Below are 21,533 nucleotides of genomic sequence, written 5' to 3'. Positions count from 1 at the left end.
CAAATTTGTCATGTGAACGTAGGCAAGATGACGAGCGACGATTTTCAGCACATTGCCGATAATGTCTTTCCTCGAAATGCGGCCTATAGCGACGATAGCGTACTTCCTGTGCGGAGAGCCCTCTGACGCCGCGCGGCGGCCATTCCGACCCGTGCCGGGAGTCGCAGACATCCGCCGAGCCACGCAGAGCAAGCTGCCCTCCAGTTCAGAGCGGCTGTAAAGCTGTCTTCTGTCGTCTGCAGAGCCAAGTGCAGCCAGAGCCAGAGAGTGGATCTATCCCGCCGACGGGCGACGCGACAGTGAGCTGCATTGTGTGCTTTGATATTTTCGCTGCGTTTGATACAGTGTTTGATACGGTGTCGTGCCGATACTGGCGACGTCAACCGGGCTGACGCAGAGGGCGGTATCGGACTAAGCAATTGCGCAGAACTGGTCGGAAGCTAGACGTTACGGATAAGTGTTCAGTGTGAGACAGTCATTGGTTCGGTGAGTTGACGGGTTTCTGCTCCGGAGCTATCTCCTTTGGAAGACCAAACAAGTCGTCCTGGCGGTGCAGGGGCCATCAAATACCTCCGTTCTAGTCCTGTTCAGACAGGACATGAAAATGCTGATGATGCCAAACGACCTCAGCATGCTGAAGATGGAGAACGGAACGACGCGTCCGATCCGGTCCGGCTACGACCTGCCCGTGTACGGCCTGGACAACGGCCAATTCTACGTGATCCACATCGCGGCACTCTGCTGCATCGCGGCCAGCTTCTGCTGCGCGCTCACCACGTTCGTGTGCTCGTTCCGCTCGCACCGGCGGCCGTTCTTCCTCTGGTCGCAGAGTGACCGCATCGTCGTCTACCTGGCTGTGTGTGACGGCCTGTTCAACGTGTCGCACTCGCTGGACCACCTGCACTACGTCATCCAGCGGGGCCACGTTACGCCGCCGGCGCTGTGCGCCTTCTACGGCTTCATGCTGTCCGAGTTCATATCGGCGCAGAACATACTGGTTCTCATCACGGCCATCAACGCGTGCCTGCTGGTACACCGCTATCGGGGTCTGTCATTCGGCAAGTGCGACTGGCGGCTGCTTTCGATCATCTTCGGCACCCCTGCTCTCTTTGGCTTCGTGGTGGCCAGTCTGGACGGCTTCGGACCTACGGGTACCTTCTGCTACTTTGACGCCGTCAAGGGCTCCATCGCCAACATCCTATTTACGACAACAGCCCTCGGCGTAGTCTTGGTATCCTGCGCCGTTCTATACGTCTTCACCTGGCTGCAGATCTACCGAGAGGCACGCAACAACAAGGAGGTTCTCGGTCAGTCTCAGCTAAGTCATTCCGTCCTGGCTGCGGCCAAGACGTGTCTGCTGCTGGTGGCGGCGTTCTTCGTGCAGTGGTGGGCGATGGCGCTGTACGGCACGTGGCAGCTGGTGGAGCCGCCGCCGCAGCTGCTCTTCCAGTTCGTCACCACCTTCTCCAACACCGGCGGCGTGCTCAACTTCATCGTCTTCTGCATTATCTATCGGAGACGGAAGGTAGCGCGCTCTCGCAGCCCGAAAACCGGCTTCACGTGCTACCTGACGGAGTCATGAGCCTCGCCGTGTGGGCGTGGTCAAGGACTCAGGAATGCTTGTGCTCGGACAGATTCAGTCGAGTCGGCTGTGGGACTAAATTATGCTATGCATCATGTGCCTTATGTTGTGAGGTGGTTCTTGTGAGTTGTGCCTTTGAAATGATGAGCTTGTTTTGTGTCAATTTATGTAGGTAGTGAATGAAGGGTATTTAGCAATGAGTGTCAAACAGTGTTTGCCCTGTTTTGCTGGTGTTCTATATGCGTTATTGCATGTGTTCGGCCACATTTTTCTACGTTCTACCTTCTTATATATTTAAACCAAGCATAAGAACACCAGCCCGCCATGTCAGCAAGTATGTGGGAGGGCGACCAAAACGCTTGCACATTGCTCACGCTGTCCCGTCATTATTCTGGTCCGTTCATTTGTAAATGTGTCGCAAAGCGCGTGTTCAACAAGTAGGCTATAGCATATAGGCATTCGCATCGTTATGTCTAGTCATTAGTGTTATACATAATGATGCCGCTAATTGTTTGATGCATTGCTTATGGCTAGTGGATGCCGCCAATCTCATTGTGATAAGTGTATGTATTGCGCTATATATTTGTTATGATATGCTGCTGGTCATTTTTGAATACATGGACCCGTTTATCACTTGTGTCAATACCGAATGGCGGTCTGGGTGTCAGTTTTACTCGTAGATTGCCGTTATTCTGTGTATTTAAGTTTTAACCACATGCTTCGCATATCAGGCAATAATTTACCAATCGGCTTTGATAGTCAATGAATTTGAAATCCTTTAGCACGAATAAGTTGATGCATATATTATTCATCTTCTCTCTCTCTCTCTCTCTCTCTCTCTCTCTCTCTCTCTCTCTCTCTCTCTCTCTCTCTCTCTCTCTCTCTCTCTCTCTCTCTCTCTCTCTCTCTCTCTCTCTCTCTCTCTCTCTCTCTCTCTCTCTCTCTCTCTCTCTCTCTTCTCCCTTTTGCATTTATTCTGCTTAGTCAGTCTCAATAGTTGATTTCATTTCATGACGCGCGAGGGCCTTGGGATGTTCTACATAAAAAGGTATTTTTCTACATCACACGTTGCATAGAGTGCTGACCCACCAAACGTCGTCTAATGAAAATAACCTCTTCCAAAGACACATATGATCTGCACGTCTCCAACGTTCTTTCATATTGTATCAGGCTGATCTGTTTTCTGCATATCCTGCTGTAGAGTACCTACTGGTGTGGCGCAATAGTCGACCATGTCCTATCGGGGTGAAATGACTCAATGACGCCTTTACCACAACTCTGAGTCACGGGAAGATCCGTCATGATCTCACACATAGTCCTGGTGCAAAATAATGCAGTGCTGAGCGTGGTGTTATCTCACGCTTGTTGACTAATGTATTTGAGGCGGTTCTGACCGCGTGCAGCTTCCGGATGGCCAACCGACTCTTATAAAGCATCTATTTGGTGAGAATTATGACGAATTAAGTCTAAGGTAGAATAAATTTTGAACTAGAATAAAAGATATAACAGCTTGATTTACAAACATATCCAATTTCCAAATAGGTAGCCCTCGCACGTCTTATAGTTACGTTCGGGGGAGGGGTTCGAGCGGTCCCACCCCTCCCTTCGGTCCTTCGGTTTCCTCGAATAGCTTGCCTGAAAAGTGGCCGATCGCAACGACGTTTTTAGTAGTCTCGAGTTAATCAATTTTACAGCTTCCCTTAGAATTGCATGACCGTAACTCTAACCGACCATTCACATATGACATCTTGCTCGGGTATAAGCCAGGCCAGAATAGCGATTCCACATTTTTCAGCGTATATCATCGGTTCGTGATAAGAAACGTAGGTACCAACATGTGAAATGATGTTTGTTCCAAGCATTATGGTTTTTGCAAGGTCAATTGAAAGTGATGTCAGGGTCATTGAACTTTGTTGACCTTGTATGACTTTTTTAGTTTTACGAATTTGTATGGGGTTTTTGGAGCTGATTTTGAATTCAGTACCCATTTGAAAGTTTGGTAAATCGATTTTTTTTACTTAGCCGTTTTTACGACGGAATAGCGGGTACACACCTAATAACGGGTTAGATACCTGTTGGGTCTGTTTTTCGGGTGCTTATCACGAATATCGTGTTTGTTTTGATCGCAGATAATGTCTTTAAGCATTTAGACCAGGTCGGGTCAGTCAGGTCAGTTCAGGTTAACCGGTGACGGGTATTCGTAGTACGTGTCAACCGCCTCTGAAGCTTCGTAACATGTTACGAAGGCACCAAAACTACTTCGTAAATGTTCAAATGGTTTCTAAATTCGAATTCAGCTAAAAAAACAAGCCTAGAAACATTTAAAACTCGAAAAAGTGATCTGAGGTCACCAAAGGTCAATGACCTGAACTGACCTTCAGGTGACCTTGACATCCACCCTATTGCATGGGAGCAACACCAAATCACATGTTTGAACGTTTGAAACCACGAAAAGCTTGCAAACGCGCGGCTATACATAACCCTCGCCGGACCTATTGGTTTTCTACATACGCGCCGGCCGAGGGGGGGGGCGGGTACGACCCCCCCTCGCCGTTTCGCCCCTGGTGGAGCTAGCGCGCCGCGGAAAAAACGAGCGTGTGCGCCGTTACGAGACGCAGAGATTGGTACCCGATTTTAAGGTCCTAGGTCAACCGGTGACCTCTGAGGTCAGGTCAAGTGCCCCAAGGTACGGTTCAGTTTTTGGTGAATAACTTCGCAAAAAACGGCCGCAGAGCGCCGATTTTGGCAGCATCGTGTTCGTCTCGCTCAGGCGCGTCGAATGATATACTTTTTGTCCGGGTCAGGTCAATTTGGGGTGTTGACCTCAGGTCAAGGTCAGGTCAGCACCCCCAGGTCACGAAGTTGGTCGAAAGGGGTCATGTCGCATATCATTCGATTCGGCAGGTCTTCCTGAGTCCATTGGTGGCTTTCCCGACTCGCTAGCTCAATTTGATCAAGAGTTATTGACGAAAAACGAATATGACCTTGATGACGTCATAAATGACGTCACGCAAGGTCAACATTGCAAAAGTGACGCATCTAACCTTGCAAGGAGTGCATCAAATCACGATTCTGTGTGCTTGAGATAGTTGGAGATCGTTCCCGGCGCCAGAATAGCAGTTTGAATTTTTCCCCATTGACTTATAATGGTGAGGTCACGATCATATATTTCACATATATCACATATATTCCGGTTTTGCGAAATTCAAAAAACTTTTTGGATTTTTTGACTATTATATCCCAAAAATCTATTTTTTTATTTTTGGGGGTCAAAATAAAAAAAAAAACAAAAATCTGAGATAGCAGTTTTGTAGCCCTGTCCATTCTACAGCTTTTATGTCCTAAATATTTTTCTGTATTTGAAAAGCTATAGGCCTGACAGCTCTTCCCGCGAAACCCTTTTTTGGGTCGAAAACGGCAGAACATGACGTCACTCTGACGTCATTTCCGGCCAACCTATCATAGCTTTTGGAAAAAATTTGGGTCACAATGTGTAAAATTGATGTCCGGGAGGGTACTGAAAGTTTGGTGACGATCGGCGCAGCGGTTCTGGAGATATATTGAAAAGTCTGGAGGGGGGGCAAAAAATAGCCCCCCCCCCCACCAGGGCGCGGGCTAGCATGCCTGTATCAAAGGTTATTCGCGAAAAACTGTTAGATACCATTCGTGACCCGAGATGACCTCAGGGGCATAAAAAGGGACGCCGGTGGAAACAGGGCGCCGGAGGGCATATTGGGTCACGTGACATTCGGAACTTCTCCCCTTCTTTGGGCCTTCTACATGCTAAATGTCCCGTGTGAATCTCACGAGCCTTGATCTGATCAATTGGCTTTGACACTGCATTTGATCAAGTTGATCAAATCGCCCCAGGCGCCCTGTTTTCACCGTCGTCCATAAAAAGGGGTCACAGACACCATTTTCATGTTCAGTGTGTCTTAGTTACTTGTAATGCAGTGTTTGGGAATGTTTCTAATGGCTTTCGTTCAAAAGAGGCGCTTTTCAGTTTTCTCCCATTGACTTATAATGGGGAGGTCGCAAAATTGACCCGACCTTATGTCATCAATATCAAAACTCTGAGATATGCATTTTGTAATAACTACTATTGCTCTTAGCAATCACTGAAAGTTTAAAAGCGATCGGTCACTCGTTGTAGCTACGGCAGACATTGAAACTTTTTATGAGGTGAGGTCACTTCAGGTGACCTGGTGACCTGACCTTGAATGACCTCGGTCTGAAATTTTCACAATATGGGTAGAATTGATGTATTATAAGGTGTGCCAAAAACCACAGGGGGGTGTTCAAACACCCCCGCAAATGATCTCCTCTCGTTACGAGCAACAGGCTCACTTCTCCGCAAAGGTCTAGCTCGATCAGGGGCTGAGTGATACGTTAGACGTTGCAAAAGGCCAATAACGGGGGAGTGTTCCATCCTGACATCCCGGATGGCTGATCTCAACCGTCATTATAAACTAAAGAAATGAATTTCAAGTGAGGGTGTTGTATATGCCTTTACATATCAGACGGATTTGCCACATAAAATAAGTAAAACCAATTTTCTTCGCAGGGTGGGCAAGGACGTCTGTAATTGCATCCTTGAAATAGGGCCCTAAGGCAACCTCTGTTTCTTGTCTTGATATGGTGAGCTGTTTTGAAGATATTGCTTAAAAAAAAAACTGGGGATGGCTCCTTAGAGCCCCCCCCCCCCCCCCCCAGTATACATATTGGTATTGTGCAAGGTTGTTGGGTCACTTCCAAACAGCATGGGAAGCAGGGTTTTTCACCTATCTGCATTTGTAGGTACTTGCTTGAATGCTTTATTTGTTGTTGTTGTTTTTTTGTTTTTTTATTGACCGATGGTTCCTCTTTCAGATTGGAGACTTCTCGTACCCAAGAGATCGACTCGCAACGTTTCTGTTTTATGTGAGTTTTGAATACCTATCGTTGACTCCAGGAAGGGATCACGTAAGGGAACGTAAGGAAAAATTACGCTTCGCTATAGATACAACCTAACCCTACCTGACCTATGTAACCTGTTCAGCCAAACATGACTTTACCTAACCTGCATCCAAACCTTACCATAGGTAACCCATACAGCCCATACTTTTGTCCATACGTACCGGTACTTTATACTTTACGAATTACGTACATGAACGATACGTAAGTTTGTCCTGCGCCCTTTTGGTGACGTACATTAGCCATAGCCATACGCAAGGCTAGTCATACGTTTGCGTCGTTTGCGACTCGAACCTTTGTCCGCAACCCGATCTCGGTAACACGCCCCCCTCGGCCGGCAGCTGAACTCGGTCGGTGCAGGTGGCGCTACCGTATTCCCGCTGCTCGGCGTGGCGGCGCCACCGGTGCCCGGCTCTGCCCTGTTCTGGTTCAACCTGCGCCGCAGCGGCCTGGCAGACTCTCGCACTGTGCACGCCTCCTGCCCGGTTCTGCTCGGCGCCAAGTCCAGTGAGTGTCGGGATATGCTGGAGCATAGATAACATGAACTACCGAAGTTCCGAACCGAACATGAACTACCGGTAGTTCATGTTATCTATGGCTGGAGCTATAACCCTCGCCGGACCTATTGGTTTTCTACATACGCGCCGGCCGAGGGGGGGGGGGGGTACGACCCCCCCTCGCCGTTTCGCCCCTGGTGGAGCTAGCGCGTCGCGGAAAAAAACGAGCGTGTGCGCCGTTACGAGACGCAGAGATTGGTACCTGATTTTAAGGTCCTAGGTCAAACGGTGACCTCTGAGGTCAGGTCAAGTGCCCCAAGGTTCGGTTCAGTTTTTGGTGAATAACTTCGCAAAAAACGGCCGCAGAGCCGCGATTTTGGCAGTATCGTGTTCGCCTCGCTCAGGCGCGTCGAATGATACACTTTTTGTCCGGGCCAGGTCAACTTGGGGTGTTGACCTCAGGTCAAGGTCAGATCAGCACCCCCAGGTCACGAAGTTGGTCGAAAGAGGTCATGTCGCATATCATTCGTTTCGGCAGGTCTTCCTGAGTCCATTGGTGGCTTTCCCGACTCGCTAGCTCAGTTTGAGCAGGAGTTATTGACGAAAAACTAATATGACCTTGATGACGTCATAAATGACGTCACGCAAGGTCAGCATTGCAATAGTGACGCATCTAACCTTGCAAGGAGTGCATCAAATCACGATTCTGTGTGTTTGAGATAGTTGGAGATCGTTCCCGGCGCCAGAATAGCAGTTTGCTTTTTTCCCCATTGACTTATAATGGTGAGGTCACGAAAATGACCTGACCTTATATGACCTTTAGGAAAATCCGAGATATACAAGTTGTGACACTCATAATGGATACTAGATCCTGCAAGTTTCATTTCCCTGTGACATCTCCTCTGGCAGTGAGGGCGTTGCGAAGTTGCGACATCTGAAGACCGTGCAGAGGTTCACTTATGACGTCATAGGTCAGTGACCTGACCTGACCCAAAAGACCCAAAAATGCGGTTGGTGTCAAAAGATCCGGCTTGAATCAAAGGTCAGGTATGCCAAGTTTCAGCTCTCTATCGCCAGCGTGTTCGGAGCTATCGCGAAAAAAAAACCTATAGGGGGAGGGGGGCGGCACCCGCCCCCCCCCCCTCGGCCGGCGAGGGATAATAGTTAGGTGCTATGTAATAAGTGTTTGCTATGCAATAACTGCTATGCTTTCTCACTGGGCTGGGCTGGTCATGGTGCTGAGTGTGCTCCCTCCCTTGACTTCGTGCCCCACCGTGCCCCTGCGTGCTCTTGCTCGGTAACCCCTGGCACTGCCCCAAAGCCATTAGGATCCGGGATGGGCTCGATGGCTATGTCGCAGAAGTCAGTCGTCGGCTCAGCCCAAGATCTCGCCCCATCCTCTTCTCTTATGACATTTGAATGGTATATAATTGGACCGAAACGATCCATCCAAAGAAGACAAGCATACCTACATAAAGATTTGCTGCCAAAGTCACTAAAATATCGATAACTGTATAAGAGTCGACGGCTGTCTTTAACACCTTAGCCTTCCGCTGATCCTGCGGTATCCAATCCCAATGTTCTACCAGCTTCCTCAGGACTCCGCTCACACAAGAGTCAATAAAGACACCTCAAGTGTTGAATACTGCACCGCACGACAGCGGAGCTATGCGGTGCAGTATCCTGTCGATAGAATGCAACACACAGCGTGTCACTATCTCCCATCTGATTTCAATTGTCTCATTCAATCCTAACGTCCAGTTACAGATAATGAATCCGTAGTTATGAAAATTATGTTTTTGATTACAATGGATTCCTGGTGTTGCAATTACCGTAGTGATAATTTTCTGACGCATTATTCCACTCGGCCGACCGACGATGTTGAAACATCTTCCGACATGCCAATGACCCATCGCGTCCCGTCTGTCTGCAGTTGCTAATTTCTGGCTGCACGAGTCGGGCCAGGAGTTTCGACATCGGTGTGGCACCAGTGAAGACGAGTGACGAGTGACGAGTGACGAATGGCGAGTGACGGATGGTTGATGACGGGATGACGGAGCGGCGAAGAACGTCTGACGATAAACAGATTGCAATGCTGACAGATGAATGAATGGCGAATGACTGGAGGGCGGAAATGAATGAATGACCAACGGTTCATGCTGCTAAACTGGTGTATTTTGTCGTATTCACACCACAAGCTGTGCATCCCTGGAACAAAAAGAAAGACGTTATGGATAGGCATTGGTCATTGTTTGCTTTTATGGGCATATATTGCAGTTTACTTCATGTCATAATGCGGTAAATGACAAGGCTCGCATTGAAAACGTCTGTTAAACACTTTTATTTTATCTTGGTCAGTTGATTTAATGTTTATTTTGCTATAATTATTTGGTGTTGGTGTTACTTATTCCCACTTGTAATGACGTTAGTACACTCATAGAGAACACGAATCAATTATATACAGCTGCCATCCAGCATGACGCAACGCACAATTACATTCTACTTAGGTATAGGTATGTTATAACACAGGAGTACTTCACTGACCCTGTATTATTATAGTCAAGTGTTTGTGCAGGCTATGTGATGTCATTTTATACAATGTGCTTATTATACACTGCCCCCTCCTTACAGATCTGTCGTAACGTTCTCGTCGCCCCTTTGCTGTTCAACTTTTCACCTTCGAATATAAGCTTTTGTATGACATTTGCAGTATCTATGCTCATTGTTCAATATATTTGTATTGGATTTTTAATTTGATTTAATTCTATTGTTTACATGAACGGATTGAAAGAACTAGAGTCTATGATAAGGAGAGCTTGCTGCGTAAACTTGGACTTATACCGTCCGATCGTGCCATTCCGAGTAACGGGATAATTTAGATCCTGACCTCATGTGACCTTTAGGAAAAATCCGAGATAAACAAATTGTGAGACATCAGAAGTCAGGAGAACACTACGTCGTGTAATTTTATCTCTCTGTGAAAGTTACTCTGGCACTGAAGGCGTTGCGAATTTGCGACATCTGATAATCGTGCAGAGGTTCACTTATGACGTCATAGGTCAACACGGTTGGTGTCGCAAGATCCGGCTTGAATGAAAGGTCAGGTAGGCCAAGTTTCAGCTCTCTATCGCCAGCGCGTTCGGACTTATCGCAAAAAAAAACGAAGGGGCGGCACCCCTCCCCTCGGCCGGCGAAGGTTAACCAGCGCCCCGTTGGGCTACCGGCGAACCCCACCCGTAGGGGAGGGGCATTTCGGACCCCTAAGATCTCGGAAATTTATCGGGCGATTTTCAAAATTCAAACGGCGCTCGATAGCTCCACCGGGGAGCTACCCTGTGACCAAATTTCATTGACATCGCTCCAACCGATGATGTCACAGGTCAGGTCAAAAGTCGCATTTTCACCGTTTATTGACATACAAAACACCCCTTCTGACAGCTTTTCTCGCGAAACTTTTTTTTGTCGAAAATGGCAGAACATGACGTCATTCGGACGTCATTTGTGGCCAACCTATAATAGCCTTTGGAATTTTTTTGGTAACATTGTGTAAAATTGATGCCCGGAGTGGTCCTGGATGTTTCGTGGCGACATCTGCAGCCGTTTAGGAGATATCTAAGGAAAAATACAGGGGGAGCCGTTTCGGCTTTCGGCCCCCTTACAGTGCGCGGGTTAACCCGCGAGTTGCTGGGGGGGGGGGGGCGTTAAACGCCCGCACTTTTTTCGCCGGATTATAGCATAAAAACGGCGCGCCGCAGGCGCGCCAAATTTTGGGTACCTGTAGGGAATTGATTGAAGTTTATTGTGACAAAGTTTCAAAAAAATCGGTTGGAAAATTGTTGAGATATCAAGGTTTTAGTGACGTCATGATTTCTGAGTTTTCGACCAAAAACGGCATATGTTCAAAAAATCATATAAAATCACAGAATAGACATACAGACATGCCGTAAACGCCATTAGACTGCCAATACCATGAACAATCAAATGGCTATCTTCGATTATTGATTATTGTTCCGCATTTTCCAACATCTTGAACTGAATCTTGGCAATGTCTCGTGACTACTTCACGACCATGATACATGAATTTCTTAAATTGAACTTTTTGAGCCAAACACGTACACATATGATAAAATGAATGTCACCATCGTGTTCTACGCCCGAAATTACCCATAAAACATGTGTCACAGGCTGCGAATATCAGTTTTGATTTTCGGGTATATGTGCCTACCCGGTTGACCTGACCTTGACCCTGACCTATGCTTGACTGACCCCTACATGGAGCTGACACTCTTGTAGGCCTTATATGATGGATTGTGTACCGTTTTGACAGAGTTTATGACGAGAGGCGCCCATTGCGAAGTCCTGAAGTCCATGCTACTGAAAGCCCGATTTTGGGTGTTTGACCTGACCTTGACCCGACCTGTGACCTCAAAATTCAACTTTAAAGTACTCATCTGAAGCGTCTCGTCGCGTTCTTTCGTTTGCCGCCTCGTGCGTTTCGCTGCGCCTATTGGTTCTCGAGTTATCGGCTGGGGGCGTTTAACGCCCCCCCCCCCCCCCCAGCAAACGGTGGGTGGCGAAATACCCCAGCAACTGCCGGGTTAATAAAAGCGAACAATAATCAATAGGAACAAAATTATGCAAAACAACGCTCATAAATTATCTATTCATTTTGGGAACATGAAAAAAGCATATAACACAAATTACATGGCTCATGTCAACATAATAATGTATAAGTCTTGGACAAAATCACTGCAGTAAGAAGAAAATAGGCATTCGAAAGAAGTGAAAAATATCTAAATGACCGCCTTTGCACTTAGCAGATATTGAGATGCATATGCTTAACCCTATTCCTGGCGGGCTCCGCCGGGACAAGAAACTGGCGGGGGGGGGGCCGATTCGGCCCCCCCCCCCCCTGAGATCTCGAGAACGAAGCAAGATAGCGACAAGCGGTAAACGGCATCGGATACGCACGGCCAAGATCTACAATTTTTACAAAGGTCATTTTCAGGTCAGGTCAAAGATGACGTCACAGGGGTCGAAAAAGTCAAAATGGCGGCGCTAGATATGGAGAGAGTTTTTCTCGAATAACTTTCGAATTAGTTAAGCTAGGAACAAACTAAGGGCATCATCGTGATCCTCTCGTCAATCCGCATCGAATGATATATATGTTGACCTCGAAAGGTCAAGGTCAAAGGTTGACCTCAGGTCACGTGACCTCGAGGTCATCATGTATATCATTCGATGCGTCTTGACGAGCTGAACACAATGAGACCATCCACGCGTCTGTATCTTGTTCCTGTACGGAGTTATTGGCCAAAAACCTTTGGTGACCTTTGATGACGTCACATGACCTCACAGCTGCCCAACAGCAAAACAGACCTCAAGGTAGTGAAGGTTGATCGTATATGAGGTCATGTATGGTATATGGGGCCATTCCGACCAGTTTTAGTGGTAAAAACAGGGAGTTGATTTTTCCCCCATTGACTTATAATGGGGAGGTCGCGAAATTGACCTGACCTTAGGTCACCGATATCAAAATTCCGAGATATACAAATTGCACATACTGGTACCCTAACTAAACCCTGAAGAGAAGAAATTGATCGGTCAAAAACTCTAGCTCTGGCGTGATTGCAAACTTTTCTGAGGTAGGGTCACCAAACCGCCTCTGGTGACCTGACCTGAGGTCAGATCAACTCAAAATTTTCAGACATGTTGCGTAGAAGCCTTTTAGGAAAAGTCAGAAAATTTGAGCTTCCTAGCTCAACGCGTTTGGGAGAAATAACCAAAAAACCTCAGGGGGGGGGCTCCTGAGGCCCCCCCGCCAGGAATAGGGTTAACTGCCCTTACAAGATGGGTAGATGACGTTACTGACTACTTAGGGCGTATGCCTATTGCCTAAATCAACAGCATTTGCCTAGCATGATTTCTTAGAACATACATTCGCTTCATTTTCGATGTCAATTTAAAACCAGAACAGACGCTGAACTTTACAACTTCTTCACGACAGGCTCATGACATCCTAACTCCAGGCACCTCACAATCTGTCGTCGAAGCGCTAATGACTCCCCCTCCCCCCCCCCTCCGCCTCTGAGTGTCACCAGCGACTGTCGGCTGCCCGTCGGCGTCGGGGACGTCACCGGGTGACCAGTCACCGCCTGGCAGGGTGACAATGACGGCCGGAACCGATCGTAATGGGTTTCTTCTGTTGCCTGGGTGGCGAGGTGAGGCTGTATAGGTACAATACACCCTGAGGAGAGGCTGGCACCAGGAGCAGCAGCCTATGAAGGCCGTGCCAAAGATGGCGTGCTGACAACACGGGAGCAGAGATGGCGGATCGGGACTGTTGGGTTTAGAAGCACGTTATGACCCATCAAAAAATATTTTTATGTTATTTTTTCTTCATTCTACCGTCGTCGACACCTCAGTATGCGCAATAAGATTCCTAGGCGTTTATACCTGAGCAGTGAGCAAAACTACTGAATAGTTAAACACGCATTAATTAACCCGCGAGTTGCTGGGGGGGGTGTTAAACGCCCCCACTTTTTTCGCCGGTCATAGCATAAAAACGGCGCGCCGCAGGCGCGCCAAATTCTAAGTGCCTGTGGGGAATTAATTGAAGTTTATTGTGACAAAGTTTCAAAAAAATCGGTCGGAAAATTTTTGAGATATCGAGGTTTTAGTGACGTCATGATTTCTGACTTTTCGACCAAAAAACGGCATGTGTTCAAAAAATCATATAAAATCACAAAATAGACATACAGACATGCCGTAAACGCCATTAGACTGCCAATACCATGAACAATCAAATAGCTATCTTCCATTATTGATTATCGTTCCGCATTTTCCAAAATCTTGAACTGAATCTTGGCAATTTCTCGTGACTAGGTACTTCACGACCATGATACATGCATTTCTTAAATTGAACGTTTTTAGCCAAACACATTCATTTTATCATATGTTTAGCCAAACATATGATAAAATGAATGTAACCATCGTGTTCTACGCCCCAAATTACCCATAAAACATGTGTCACAGGCTGCGAATATCAGTTTTGGTTTTCGAGGATATGTGCCTACCGGGTTGACCTGACATTGACCCTGACCTATGCTTCACTGACCCCTACATGGAGCTGACACTCTTGTAGGCCTTATATGATGGATTGTGCACCGTTTTGACAGAGTTTATGACGAGAGGCGCCCATTGCGAACTCCTGAAGTCCATGCTACTGAAAGCCCGATTTCAGGTGTTTGACCTGACCTTGACCCGACCTCTGACCTCAAAATTCAACTTTAAAGTACTCATCTGAAGCGTCTCGTCGCGTTCTTTCGTTTGCCGCCTCGTGCGTTTCGCTGCGCCTATTGGTTCTCAACTTATCGGCTGGGGGCGCTTAACGCCCCCCCCCCCCCCCCAGCAAACGGTGGGTGGCGAAATACCCCAGCAACTGCCGGGTTAAGGGGACCCTCCACCTTAACATTAGATTTGAGTTGATATAGCCAAAATGGGGTCCCTGGCTCACAATTACCGGTTTCGGCACTCACAACATCGAGAAATGCCTTAACCCTCGCCCTGGCAGGGCATTTTTCATAACACGGCCTGGCAGGGGGGGGGTCGATGCGACCCCCCCCCCCTCGCGATTGGCTCCTATGGCACCTAGAAACACCAAATTTGGTAGGTAGGTGGGCCCCCTGGAGTTCTCTCCCCTGTGCAAATTTGGTTGCTCTAGGTCAATATTTAGGGGGGTTTTGGGGGGTATAAATGTAAAAATTTCGCTAAAAACGGGTCAAAAGTTTTTCGCTTATATATTTTAATCTAATTAAGATAGAGCAAAAAGAAAAGCACCAGTGAACTCAGCACGTCAAGGCGCGTCGAATGATATACTTTTTAGCTTGCTTAAGTGTACTTAAAGTTTTTCTTAAACTTTAAACTTAAAATTATAAATTAAGTTCAAGTTAACCAAATTGCATCATATCGCATATCATTCGATTCGGCTGATCACCAGGAACACAATGATACCATTTTTTAAGCTCTAGCGTCATTATGTGCCAAGTTATTGGCAAAAACGTCATTTGACCTCAGTTGACCTCATTTGACCTGACCCATGGATAAGTACACCAAACAACGAAGCACCAAGTGACCTGCTGTTATTTACTATGGATTCAAAGCATAAAAGTGATAGAAAGAAGTAGATATCTCCAGTATTTTCGGAAGTTAGTATTTTCCAATAGGCTTAACATTACGACGTAATGACCTCTAACTGACCTCAGGTCAGTGACCTCAAAAAACCCGAACTATATGTTATACAACTCGGTGAACTTAGCACATCCTGAAAGTTTGAAGGAAATCAGTCCAAAACTGTGAGTTGGACAGGTGCAAAAAGAAAATTGAAATTTGACCATGACCTTGTACCGGTTTTTCTGACCTGGTGACCTGACCCAAGGTCACCCGGACCTGAAATTTTCAGGTCATATGTAAAAAGGTTGCCCCATAGGCTGTGCCAAATTTGGCGGCGCTGAGCGCCGCCGTTTTTACGCTATCTTCGAAAAACCTTAGGGGGGGGGTCGCATCGACCCCCCCCCCCCCCCTGCCAGGGCGAGGGTTAACTCGGAAATATTGAATTTCAAAATTGCAGCATTTTGATTCAGAGGGGCTAATGCATAGGAATACCCCTGTGAATGTGCGACGTCAGCGCAGATATCTAACGATTTTTAAATGTTTGACTAAAACGTTTTGTAGCACGCGGTGGTATATGCTGCTTTGCGCGCAACAAATGCCGCACTTTCAAATAAAGTCGCTAGGAACAGCGGAGATCCCAAAAAGTAAACAAAAGTAAAAGTCTTGAAAACCGGTGAATATTTTTCGATGAAATTTGGTAGATATTCGTTTTGCTCTTTCTGAACCGAGCGACATCACTTTCATGCCAATTCATTAACTTTTTTGAAGGAGGGAGGGTCCCTTTAAGCCGATAAAATCAAATGTTTAGATTACCTGAAGAAGGACCAAACATGGAAACTGCTCTTCAGCTTGACTTTTTTCTGATCGACTGTCATGTCAATTGTCAACGTTTCGATGTGTTTTGTTGAGGCTGAATCATCTCGATCGGCTCATTTTTGACAAGAATATACGATTTATAAAAGTGTCACACAAACATTGAGTGAAAAAATGCTGCCCGAAATCTGTTCCCGCAACTACTTTAATTTTGACGATTGCTGCCCACCGCCTACCGGAGACCAAACCGTCGGTCTGATATTAAACCTGAGGATCCAACAGCTAAAGGCATTGCAGAAGCGAACAATTGTTTTATTTTGCGACGTTGTAGCTCTATTTGTTCATGAGTTATGGTCTGATTTGTCCAAGACGTCGAAGTTTCCCACCTCAGGGCGTGGAAATCCGGGAGCACTGCAGCAGGGCGCGGGATGAAGCCATAAATGGCATGGTTTGACGAGCCCCAGAGCTTCGATCCTATCGATGATAGCCCATCATGAGATCTGAAGGTGACCTGCCATATAAATACGCGTTTATGTTTGGCGGCCGACATCCGTTGATAGTTTACAGACTGTGACTGGTGCCCACCAGACTGGCGCCGAAACGCCAGCGCATTCCGTGAGCGTATAGCTACTATGGTACAAATAAACCCCGTCCATGTGTCATATAGCTCAGTCGCGGCGCATGCCGGGACCGGATTCTCATGAAAGTGGATATACGTCAGTCTGCTACGGAGATAAGGTTCAGATTACTGCTGACCCAGACCTGGCGCCAGCGTTCTGAAGTTGATGTCTCAGTCTAGAATAAATGACAAGACAGATTGAATTTATTGCAACATCACAACGAGAAACATACGAATTATGAAGCCCCGTCCCCCGATGTATCCGAAAGACGACTTGTGTCCGTCTCCGTAATATGTGGTTAAGAGAGTTAAATCCTCGGCAGTTTACAACTGACGCTAGTCTTCTACGAGCATGGCACCTCAGTTGAATGATTTGGCATTCGCATGCTTGCGGTCTGGCGAGCAACCGCGAGGGGGGGGGCTGACGGCCGGAGGGGATGGAGCACGCCGCCGTGGTCTGGCGTAGCGGGGCCACGGGGGCGGGGAGAGGCGGTGATACACAGCTCCCGAGAGGTCACAGGCGCGTCACGGGCACATTCCAGGAATGTTTCCGGACGGCGAGGCGCCGGGCTGTCGCCTGGGTCTGACTAATTCAGCGAACGCCCGCTCCGAGATGCGCTGACACGTCCGTCGTCTGGAACTTGGGCAGGATGTGGTTACCTCAGCGATAGACGGCGGTTAAAATGCGACCCCCTGAGACTGTAACTCACACATCGCCACCAGCTGCTGTCTAGGCCACGGGTCTGCCGCGATCGGGAGTCAAACCAGCACGCTTCAGCAACTCCGGGCCGCCTGCTGCCTGAAAAGTCCAGGGTGAGACTTGGATAAGAGAACGACAGGTGCTGTGCGATCGCTGGTCACACCATGGCAACTTTCAGTGTCTGCCTGGTTCTGCTCTGTACGGCGCTGAGCTGTACGGATGGATACTCTCAACAGACGACCGTCTTCGTCAATAGACCCTCTATGGTCTCCTCAGAAGGTCCTTCTGCGTCTACAAGAAACAACCAGGCAGTTCCAATCGCTTCTTCATCAGCCAGCGAGCCATCGCCGTTGAAAGAGTCACAACAGCGTCTCCGGTCGTCATCACTGGCCAGACGCCGGTTGGAGTCCCAGCTCGCCCCGAAGACGTCTTTCGTCCGAGGCGCCGCCGGACGACAGCGATCCCCCGTCTACCTGTCTGTCCGTCCGCCGGTGGCAGTGGTACCCGGCTCCAGGCGGAGTCGGCCTGGCTCCGCGCGGCGGACAGGCACCTTCATCCGGCCGGGAGCGTCGGTAATCCCCGGCTCCCGTCGGCCACGGTACGGTCAGAGCATGGCAGTGGCCGAGCTGCGCGCTCGACCTGACCAGGTGACCGCAGCTCCTGGTAGGGATGGGTCACCAGCCACCACCTCAGCCCCGAGTCGCGCGGTGGTAACTCTACCGACCCGTCCAAGCCGACCGTGGCTGCTGTCATCCCGGCTACCGCCTCTGCCACCCGTGTACCGTAACCTGTGCCGTCGACAGGGGGCCAGCTCCCTGTCCCAGCTGCCGAATCCGCTACGCAGCGTGTGCCGTGACTACTGGCGGAGGAGGGCCGCGCGGCGCACCAACCGTCCGATTCAGCCGCTGCCGCTGCCGCTGCCGTCCGCTGGGGAGAAGTATGTCGGCCCGGCGCCGCTGACGGCCCGCCGGCGGCGTCATCGCGCGCCGCCGCCGGCGATGGCGGCCGGACCTCCGCCGCCATCCGATGACGCTCGCTTCTACCGGCCGTACTGGCCGTACAAGAGAAACGGGCGCCGCTACTACTAGGACCGTGTGCCGGTTACCTGCAGGAAAGTACAAGTCCACAACTGTCGGCCATTCACGGCCAATTTACTCGTAGTGAAAATGTGCCTCGTTGTGGGAACGCGTGTCCGTGAGCTAATTTCATGGACAGTTGGTTTGCGCGTGCCAGTTTTGCCATCCCTACATGTGTTTGAAGCTAGCCATGTCATAATTGTGGTGGGATCACTCATACTTTGACATTCGTAATTCGCTCATTTGCTCATGCCAGTGACCTGATTTGTTATTGTGCATTACTTTCGTCGGTAGAAGCATGTAGATGGTCGGCGTGTCAAACAGTGAAAATCGAAGCAGAATACATCTTCCTACATAATATCATAGTTGTTGAGGTCTGCCGTTCCGATATCATTTTGTATTTTGTATAATTAATGCATTTAACTCTTTTAACTCACCTGGTTAAACCAAATAACTACATTAGCAGAAAGATAAGAAATATCATAGCATAGCACCCACAGCTCCACGGGCCCAAGACTTCTTTTCTTTATTCGCTGACAATGGCTGAGCCACATCAGTCACTTTCATGCCAGTCACTTCTCAAAGAACACATTCATCCACACTGTTTACACAGACATCTGTCGGCTGTGGATGGATCTCTGGCGTTAGATCACCACGTCGCTGCACCTATCGAGGGACGCGGCGCCCCGCCGCGCCGGTTCACTGATACGACTCTGGTCGTGTTTACCAGCGGGGACCGTGTTTGCCAGATAGTGGGGGTCCACAGCGGAGGTCACGCCACTCGGTCAGCAGTCAGCACTGGTGATGAGCCGAGCGAAAAAAGAACCTATCTCTGGGACGCCACTGATTCAGCTACTGGTCTGAGTCGTCTATCGGACATGAAGTCGGCTGACGTGGTCTTCCGGGGCTCCCGAAGTCGCTGGTGATTCACTGTGGACCCCCTGGCCCGGGATTAGGACCATGGGGATGACACGTTGCGGGACGGATGGCTTGGGCCGAAACTGTGAGATGGTCGCGTGCTGCGAGGTCTGACCATCACACGGTTTGTTGAGCGTGATGTTGCTCAGTTTGGCAGCGCCACAGCCGGGGAATATGAAAGTAAGCCAATAAACCAGCGTGCTCTAAATTGCCAACAAAATGGGCATGCGTTTCTTCCTTTCCAATGCTCATCCATCGTTGAAGACACATGTACTATTATGGATGAAATGGGCTAAATCTCCCTCAAATTGCCGTCAATTATTGGGTTGTAGGTGAGGGACAGTGAATCACATAACAATATAAAAAACACAACCACAAAAATTCCATGGACGTGACCCTTGATTAAAGGGACTATCCCACCTTTAACATGGGGTTTGAGTTGAGATAGCCAAGTTTGCGGCGAGGTTCAGAAACCACTATCTATCTAGGTTGCAACCCCCGCGGCCTCTTGGTGTTGAAGAAATTCGTTCCCTTCATTTGAAAATGGGCCTTGTACAAGGCCCTATCTTCAACATGGAGCGACCGTTAGTGTGACGTCACCTCGTTTAGTCATTCTGATTTAAATGGGTTTGTTCGTTGAAAAATCGCTTAAAACTTGGTCTGAACTTTGTTGCGGTGCCTACAGAGTAAAAAGAATAAGCTTTATGACAGTAATGTGGCCTGGGGAAGGAGGTAATTTTGGGCTGTGACGTCACATATTTGAAAGTTTGTGTTTGGAATATGGGAAGCCTAAGATGTTTAATGAAAAATAAATGCCAGAACCGTGTTCCTGGTCATCCAATCTATAAAGTCGGGCACAATTTAACTGGTTTTAACAACATTTTAGAAGGTGGGATAGTCCCTTTAAGTGGATATTTTGAAACTTATTTCATTTTCCAGTCACGTCAGGTCACAACGCATCGTAGGCAAACCTCCATCAGTTCTCATCGGTCTTATCGGTCATTTCGCAACGCCACCAATGCCAAACATATACCAATTGTCTGCAGAGCAACAAAACGTAATGAGCCAGATCGCAGCTTCCAGTTACTTGCATTTTGCGTATAATCTTTGATTTGTACCTATACGGACATGCGATTCCAAAAGTCAGGTCAATCACGTTACCTCCATAATAACTCAGTTTGGAAATGCTGAAACAATTTCTTTTACGCAGGTGATTATCATAATAATAATCAAGACACAGACTCATAAGATAATCATAATCCATCATCAGCTATAGGTCAGGTCAGGTCACTGACCTATGACGTCATAAGTGAACCTCTGCACGGTCTTCAGATGTCGCAACTTCGCAACGCCCTCACTGCCAGAGGAGCAGTCACAGGGAAATGAAACTTGCAGGATCTAGTATCCATTACGGGTCTCACAACTTGCATATCTCGGATTTTCCCTAAAGGTCATATGAGGTCAGGTCATTTTCGTGACCTCACCATTATAAGTCAGTGGGGAAAATGAAAACTGCTATTCTGGCGCCGGGAACGAACTCCAACTATCTCAAGCACACAGAATCATGATTTGATGCACTCCTTGCAAGGTTAGATGCGTCACTTTTGCAATGTTGACCTTGCGTGACGTCATTTATGACGCCATTAATGTCATAATAGTTTTTCGTCAATAACTCGCGATCAAATTGAGCTAGCGAGTCGGGAAGCCACCACTGGACTCAGGAAGACCTGCCAAATCGAATGATATGCGACATGACCTCTTTCGACCAACTTCGTGACCTGGGGGCGCTGAACTGACCTTGACCTGAGGTCAACACCCCAAGTTGACCTGACCCAAACAAAAAGTATATCATTCGACGTGCCTGAGCCAGGCGAACACGATGCTGCCAAAATCGGCGCTCTGCGGCCGTTTTTTGCGAAGTTATTCACCAAAAACTGAACCGTACCTTGGGACACTTGACCTGACCTCAGAGGTCATCGGTTGACCTAGGACCTTAAAATCGGGTACCAATCTCTGCGTCTCGTAATGGCGCACACGCTCGTTTTTTCCGTGACGCGCTAGCTCCACCAGGGGCGAAACGGCAAGGGGGTCGTAACCCCCCTCGGCCGGCGCGTATGTAGAAAACCAATAGGTCCGGCGAGGGTTAAAGCAATGTACTTATTATCTTCTCGTGTTCAATTCAGTCGACTAATTAAATTATGTA

The 21,533-nt window shown here is 48.1% G+C and overlaps 2 protein-coding genes across 2 annotated transcripts in view; both read left to right on the top strand.

Moving 5' to 3' along the window:
- The window catches only part of LOC122372355 (prolyl 4-hydroxylase subunit alpha-2-like), a 30,271-nt gene extending 20,487 nt beyond the window's left edge, over window positions 1-9,784 (top strand). The window contains exons 6-8 of the mRNA XM_043349459.1: window positions 6,452-6,502; window positions 6,877-7,042; window positions 8,966-9,784. Coding sequence (XP_043205394.1) covers window positions 6,452-6,502; window positions 6,877-7,042; window positions 8,966-9,036 — 288 coding nt within the window. The 3' untranslated portion in view covers window positions 9,037-9,784. The remainder of the gene's footprint in view (window positions 1-6,451; window positions 6,503-6,876; window positions 7,043-8,965) is intronic.
- LOC122372356 lies at window positions 470-2,206 on the top strand. The gene has a single exon (XM_043349460.1). It carries the CDS (start codon window positions 599-601, stop codon window positions 1,580-1,582), a length of 984 nt encoding a protein of 327 aa, XP_043205395.1. The 5' UTR covers window positions 470-598; the 3' UTR covers window positions 1,583-2,206.
- Window positions 9,785-21,533: the final 11,749 nt, after the last annotated feature.

This window comes from Amphibalanus amphitrite, unplaced genomic scaffold (assembly GCF_019059575.1).
Source record: "Amphibalanus amphitrite isolate SeventyFive unplaced genomic scaffold, NRLGWU_Aamphi_draft 001350F_arrow, whole genome shotgun sequence".
NCBI classification, from domain to species: Eukaryota; Metazoa; Arthropoda; class Thecostraca; order Balanomorpha; family Balanidae; genus Amphibalanus; species Amphibalanus amphitrite.
The sequence above is the reverse complement of the archived record's forward strand: the minus strand, read 5'-3'. Positions and strand labels throughout refer to the sequence as shown.

Bases quoted from the DNA above. Each gene is read 5' to 3' on its own strand.
- LOC122372356 (XM_043349460.1), top strand. From the start codon at position 599: ATGAAAATGCTGATGATGCCAAACGACCTCAGCATGCTGAAGATGGAG.